At 47.8% G+C, this 7,500-nt stretch overlaps 2 protein-coding genes across 3 annotated transcripts in view; one reads left to right on the top strand and one right to left on the bottom strand.

Moving 5' to 3' along the window:
* Positions 1 to 5,733, bottom strand: part of LOC135813640 (uncharacterized) — a 29,898-nt gene extending 24,165 nt beyond the window's left edge. The window contains exon 1 of the mRNA XM_065326702.1: positions 5,193 to 5,733. Within this exon, the coding sequence (XP_065182774.1) occupies positions 5,193 to 5,517 (325 nt within the window). The 5' untranslated portion in view covers positions 5,518 to 5,733. The remainder of the gene's footprint in view (positions 1 to 5,192) is intronic.
* A 101-nt stretch (positions 5,734 to 5,834) lies between these two features.
* LOC135813619 (uncharacterized) overlaps positions 5,835 to 7,500 on the top strand; it is an 11,340-nt gene continuing 9,674 nt past the window's right edge. Inside the window, exon 1 of one of the 2 annotated variants that reach the window (XM_065326694.1) lies at positions 5,835 to 6,609. In XM_065326694.1, the coding sequence (XP_065182766.1) occupies positions 5,880 to 6,609 (730 nt within the window). In that variant the 5' untranslated portion in view covers positions 5,835 to 5,879. The remainder of the gene's footprint in view (positions 6,610 to 7,500) is intronic. The other variant, XM_065326696.1, reaches the window with a different exon arrangement.

Below are 7,500 nucleotides of genomic sequence, written 5' to 3'. Positions count from 1 at the left end.
CTCATCCACTATCTGAGAATTTGTCTCAGTTGTCTCATTGGCTTTTTGACTGGCTTCTTTCATAGTATTTACTTTCTGCAGCCCAGTGTGCTGCTCGATCCTGCTGGCCTCTATTCTTTCTTTGCTTGCTGCTGCTGCATGCTAGACCCTCCTCTTCCCAGCCTGCTCTCTTTGGACTTCAGCTAGTGTAGGTTTGCCAGCTTGGCTAGGAGCTGGTGAGTGTTTTGTATCAGCTGAGATTTAAGTACATGCACTTCGAAGTAGTGGTGTGCACGGGTAGTTGGGTACCCGTGCTACCCGTGAGAACCTCGTGTAGTCGGGTACCGAATAGTACCCGAAAACCCGAGGTCGCAGATGACATCATGTACAGTGCACGTGTACAAATAATTCACGCATGTCTACCCAATGCGCAAGGGAAGGGGCCGGTGTGCATTGTGGTCTTACCAAGGAAACATTACCCGATCGGGTACCCGTGTTACCCGTGGAAAACTACCCGGACCCGATACCCGAAGAAAATGCTACCCGACTCAGCCCTACTTCGAAGTACAGTGAAACCTGTCTAACCTGTCTACCGCTCAAGAGAACGTGGTCTCTGGAACCAGGTGGTCTCCGCATCCAATGTTATTTGACTGGAAATAGCATTCCTTGGTCCTGGCTGCAGTGTTCGTCTGGGACAGGTGGTCACCTTATCCGAGTGGTCACCTTGACAGGTGGTCGTCTTATCCGAGTGGTCGCCTTGAAAGGTGGTCGCCTTATCCGAGTGGTCACCTTGACAGGTGGTCGCCTTATCTGAGTGGTCGCCTTATCCGAGTGGTCACCTTGACAGGTTTTACTGTAGCTTTAATAGGCTTTGTTTATAGGAGCTCCGCTACCGCTCAAGCAAAATTGTCTGTTTGACCCGGGTTTGGCTTTTGCAGTTTTTTCTTAGTTTTACTTCTTGCTTCTCAAATCTTTCTATACCAGACCTGAGTACTCTGTCATCCTGATGTGTCTGTGCTTTGGGTCTATGGTAGGCCTAAGTGGAATGACCAGTAGGTGCACATCTCCGTATGCAAATGATCTTGGGATGACTAACACTTAGGAACGATCAGCCGGTCACCAAAAACCTATTGCGGTTTTTGAAACTCTCTCTTTCTTTAAAAAGGATGTACGGCCCGGAATCAAACTGTTTACCACGTGAAGTATTCTGGTTACTGTGCCAAATGCTGTTGGTCTGCGGGCCGGGGACACTGACCTTTGTTCAATATTCCCAGTTAAACTTGCACCGTGACTGTGATACACTTTCCCCAATGTTGGAAGAGTGTTCTCTACTACACCCTATAGATGACTTTCCAATGAGTCATGCCGTGCGGCCTATGAGGATTCGGGCCAAAGATCATCGAGTTCACCACCGATCACCGGACTTGAAACGGAGCTTGGGTGGCAAAAAAAGAAGACTGCACTGGAAGGAAACAGTGTTTTTCGAAAGCATTCCATTTTGCATACTGTAGTTTGAGAATACCAAAGGGCTGCTCGCGATCGGATGTTCCCACACCTGGATCGTCTTTGAGTTGTTATCGTTTTCCCTACGATTGAGAACGACGGAACCAGTGGATGACGGACACACGACTCGAGAACTTCGCTCCTTATGCAAATACTTCGAAGTACACGAATATTGTTCCATCACTTCGTTGGCGAAGAGAAAAGTCATGATCATCCCTGTCACCCCAGTACGCATCGAATTAACTAACTAACTTGTTCAGCTCATTTGTGGCAGCACCAGTAAAGGCGGAAACACGAAGATGATTCTGAACACTATCAACTTACTTAGTTTGTTGGGGTGCAAGGTATAGCTGGAGTTTGATGATTGATAGTGCTGATGCTGATGCTGATGGTAATGACTAATGTACCCAGCTCTATTATGCACGTGCCTCTACATGACTGGTGGTGCTAGCTATAGACGTATAGTCTAGTACTGGCCCTGGGTGCAACTCATTATCTCTTCCATGCGAGTGTGTATGCTTCATGTTCTGCACAATGTGTATTTCCTTTGTCATGGATAAATACTCTGATCGACCTACTTGCGCAATCTTCTTCTGCTTTCCACTTGGTTGCTGCGCTGTGCAGTTCTTCATCTGCTGCGGCACATACTAGTATACCTCATCTTCTGTCTTTCTGGACAATTAGGTACATGTATTCAGCTTCTTGATCTTCTTGTGGTGAGGATCATCTTGATCTTACTTCTTGTGTAACTCTTGCAAAGGCAGTAATGGAGGACACTCTACCGGTAATCAGCAACTGCTTATGGAGAATGCCAGGTCGAGGGACGACCAGGAAAAAACAATTGCTGTATCGGATGTGCATTCATCAGCGTGTTTTAAGATCAGGACAACTAAGTTCGCCACTACACCAGCTTTTTTGGCTACATAGGAGCAATGATGATGATGGCCGTGTTTGACTTTGTCAGCTTTCGTGCTACCAGCCACCACATGTCAACATTGTCATACTCGTACTGATAAGGAAGAAAAAACCCCACACGCACGCACACGTACACACACACACACACATGGATACACTGACAGGCATGCGAAGCAAGAGAGAGAGAGAGAGAGAGAGAGTGAGGCAGCGAAAGATTAGTGAGACTACTTGTAGGTTATGGGCACGGTGCTCCAATTTCTGCCCAGCTGAAGTAAAATCCATGTACACTATTTTCGTGTAGTGTTCATTGACGGTGCCAGCCACTGGTGACCCAGTGGTGTAGGTGTTGACATTCAGCACACATCACATTTCAGTCTCCAGCGTGAATTCAGTCCTGAACTGCAGCAACATGGGAGCATGCTGCTCCCAGGCCCACCATGCAAGTGCAGTGTGCGCCAAGAACAATTCCAGGTAACTTTCAGTTCAGCAGCTACCCAAGGATGGACAGGTTCGGCAAAAACACTCCGCGAGTGCCTGACGTTTGCAAACGAATTTTGTTGACAGTTGTTTCTTCCTTCGATTGGGCAAGACACGATAATGTGCCAACCCAGCCAGCAATGAGACACATGCATTTGTATCCATCAGGGCTATTGTAAGCCTTTAGAGAGTCCTTTGCATATGTGCTGGGGACATTCACTAAATATTTAGAGAGGCCTGGATACCCAACGCAGGGGGATTGGCTGAAAGGTCTTCGTCCATAGGTAAATATGGATCAATGTACTGGGCCTACGGATTCTGTCAATCTTCTCGCGGCAACGCCTCTTCAAGGCTGGAAAAAGAGTAGAGTAACTGAGGCTAGTAATCCTCGCGACTTACCGAAACTATTCACCACATCAAAGAAAAGCAAAAGTGCTTCACCACGGACAATCCTTAAATAAAAATCAATCAATCACTCAATCACTGCGACGGCCTGCAACATCATTTGAACCGTACACCGAACAACACATTTGATTCTCTTTTTGCCACCCAAGCACATTTTACCGTAGGACACGGGCTTGTCTTATGGGTGATCTTTGGGTGAACACCGGGAAGGCGCCAAAAAGGTGATGTAATGGAAAGTCCTCTATTAGTAGACAGTGATTTGTGTGGATATTTCCAAAGAAAACACCTCCTCATATTTATAGAAGCTCGTGAACAGAATAAAATCTCAGAACCTGTAGTGTTTTGTACTCTAAGTTGTATAGTCTTGGTATGAGCAGGCTTGCTGAACAGCGTACGGTTCCTATTCCCAATCAAACATGATCCCGTAGTGATATATACACACAAGTCGCCGTACCAGTGCAGTGCACTGTGTACTGTGAACGCATGAACATGTATACACACGTGTGCATATGAACTTCTCGCGAGTATACGGGTGGAGTGACCTGATGACACAGCATCCCGCATTTACTAGGTTTGTGTTCCTCGCCAGACAGTGTGCTACGGCAAATTGAATAGTTTACTGTGCATTACATACACATGCTGTCCACTATCCACTATCCACTATCCACTATCCACTATCCACTATCCGCTATCCACTATCCACTATCCACTATCCGCTATCCACTATCCACTATCCACTATCCGCTATCCACTATCCACTATCCGCTATCCACTATCCGCTGTGCACTACCCACTACCCACTATCCGCTGTCCACTATCCACTATCCTCTGTGCACTATCCACTATCCACTATCCACTATCCACTATCCACTATCCACTATCCACTATCCGCTGTGCACTACCCACCAGTCATTGACAGGTTCATAGAGTAGGGTTATCCAGAACAAAAGTGAGGGGGGGGGGGGGGGGGCGGGATCGCCGTACCCCAATGTTTGTGATTTGTATCCCCTATTTGTGCTGCCATTCGGGCTCCTACTTTCAGCAAACAAGCGACAACTTCTTCGAATGGCATATCTCTCGCTTGCATACGATAAGCCAAGCTTCCCAATTGTGTGATTCATGTTGCCATAGCGACCAACGGAGTGATGTCTGATGACGCACATTCTGCTTAGCTCCGCGCGAGAGAAGGTCGATTACTGCAGAAAGTGTGCCATTAGGGGCCGTCCGTAAATATCGATGTTTTTTTAGAGACAACATTGGTGCGTCTGGGGGGGGTTTGAGCCATGTGCGTCTTTTCGAGCATCAGAAAAATATCGATGTAATTATCTGAAGTTTCGTCGATCCCTGCACGCGGACGTCTAAATGGCTATACAAGAAATGTGAAACCAGCTTCCGTTCGCGGAGCTAAAACTCGCGACACAAGAACAAAATCAAAAATTGGAAGCTGTACGCCCATGGCGAATTTCAAGAGCAAAAGAATGAGCTATTGATTGTGGAAATCGGCCGAATGATGCCTGCAGGAGACTTTTTTCAAGACGTAGAGGCAGTGCGAACAAACACGGACCTACTATGGGCTAATGCAGCACAAGAAGGCTGCTGGCCACAAGTGTTATCGAGGGCGACCAAAAAAGTCATAATGCTCTCCTTCTCAATTAGACCATATAAATACTGCAAACTTGCCATCTTGGGTTCATATTATTGACAAAAAAAGGAAAAAAAATGAGCATCCAAAAATATTGATTCCATGATCTAGATGTACATGTGCGTCTTCTGGGGGGAGGGGGGGGGGGGGGTGGGGGTCAAGGGAGAGAAGCACCAATATCGTCTCAAAAAAAACATCGATATTTACGGACGGCCCCTTACATGTATGTGTGTGTAAACCATTATGGATCATCTTCTATGTAAAAACTTACCGGAGGGCGAGCCACGTGTTGACTCGCGATCTGCCGACATTGGCTTCGCGGCGCGGCGCTTCGCCATGGTACTGGCGACATGTTCCGCTACATCACGTTGGCTGTGTTCAACTAGTTTCAGGAACGAATCCACCTGTTCCTCCGTTTTCTTCAGCATCAACCTCACCACATACTTTGCCAGCTCCAACTTTTCATTTTCCTTTCCAGAGGCAGTGTCATATTCCTGTTCGCTGAGGACATCGTTCTCTAGCAGGTCCTCCAAGATCAGTGACACATCTAGATTGGATACCAAGTACTTGATATTGTACCGCACACTGTCCGGCATCGCGCCGTCAGCAAAACCCAGCGTCACAACCAACCACTCCGCCACAGTCTGAGTCTCTGTCCACGCCGGCTTCACTGGCTAGTGGCATGAACTGTTCTGTCCACAATGAACAATGGAGAACACCGCACACAACTACACGACTGAAACAAATCACCAGCAACCATCCGACAGAGAAAATGCGCCGAGAAAAATAATGATCTACCGGAACGGCACCTGGGCCTGAGTCGTGAAAACCCTGAAAACCGTTTCGCGACTCCCTGCATGCGCAGGCCTGCTACTTTGTCACGCATGCGCCCTGTCGCGGCGCGTTGGACTTGGAGTACGTCTTGCATGGAAGACGAGACGTTTGGTGGTGGGTCGGCATGGCAATGGCAGTTGTGTTCGCTTTTCTCGCTTTTGCTTCAGTTTCACCCATTTTCGCCCAGCAACCGGTGAAGGAGGCTGATGCGGCCATTGGTGATGGCGAGTTTCGGATGATCGTGGATGCAAGTACATGTCATGATCCGACGAAGTCCGAAGTAGATCAGTGGCTGGCTGGGGGTGAGCCAAACCAAGCACCGATTGGCAGCTTGGAAAACCCATTCAAACAAATCCAGACGTGTGTGAATGTTCAACATCAACTCTGCCTGCAATGGTCCTTATCAAGGTCAACTGGAGGTAGGTTTGGAACCGGCCCACCTACCGATGATGATAGCAACGGTGATGGCGGACATGGATGGCAGACTGATGGCTGGCAACAAAGTCATCACATCTGTGCCGTGCGCACTGGAACATACCGGGAAAGTGTGAGTGTGAGTGACTGGCCAGAACAGTGTTCGTTACGAGTAGAGGCTTACAACAATGAACTGGTAACGACGGTGTTGGTGAAGGGAACGGCCGATATCTCCAACCTAACCTGGCAGCCGTACAAAGGCAGCATCATGATGGCCAGCTTACCTGACGAGTTCATCGCTCAGCATCCAGAACCGTTCCAGCAAATTTTCCACAATGAAGTGATGATGATGGAAGCGAGGTGGCCAAATGCCAAGCTGGAAGACATGTTGTCACCAACGGCCTGGTCCAGAACGGAGAAGGGCAGCGTGTACGGAAGAAGTGAGTGGTGTCAAGATACGCAATGCACTTTGGCATCAAGTCGAGTCATTCTGTAATCGCCTAGATCGTGACAGAAATTGGGAAAGGGAACTATACTGTAGAGAGCGAGGGAGAAAGTCTGGATGGGGAGAGGAGAGGGAGCATCTATGCAGAACCCAACATGCCGTGGAGTGGCGGAGCCGCTGTGGAAGTTGGCCCCGAACCTCACCAACGGCAATAATAATATTCGCTGTCCTGAAGAAATAATTATTGTTATATTTCTTCAGGACAGCGAACTCCTTCATGCTACTGTTTTGTGAGGCAGGCGTACCGGTAACCTTACCCCCCCCCCCCCCCCCACCCCGTGTTTCAATAAGTATTCGTTTTGAAAAAAGGATATTCAGAAGGCTAGCAGGAACGTTCGGCCATTGGTAACTGATGGTGATCATATTATTATCAAATTAATATTATTATCACATTTTTGATAGGGCAATCCCCACAAGCCAGGGCATTCTCCAAAACACAGTTGTGCTCTGAGGCCAACACCATACCGCAGTGACGCGCATTGAAGCGCACATGCCTAGTATATCCGGGCATAAGCGCACCCTCACGTATAAGCGCATGGGCTTACAATTGAACCCAACCCCGCGACACACGGACACCACTATGATACCGTCTTCACACGATTTAATGTGCAATTTCCAAATGGGAGGTACCGTATTTCCTCGATTAATAGACCCGGTCTTTTGTTTTTTGAAGAGGGTTGGACCCCTGGTCTCTTATTTGGGCATGGTCCATTATTTGAGCATGGTCCACTATATTTTCATCGGCACATCGCTGGAAATGGTGGAATTTTAACACGTCATAATATAGAAGTTCTATGCCGATGGTCCTATAGTTCTATGCCGAAGA

This window comes from Sycon ciliatum, chromosome 1 (assembly GCF_964019385.1).
Source record: "Sycon ciliatum chromosome 1, ocSycCili1.1, whole genome shotgun sequence".
Taxonomy (NCBI): domain Eukaryota; kingdom Metazoa; phylum Porifera; class Calcarea; order Leucosolenida; family Sycettidae; genus Sycon; species Sycon ciliatum.
The sequence above is the reverse complement of the archived record's forward strand: the minus strand, read 5'-3'. Positions and strand labels throughout refer to the sequence as shown.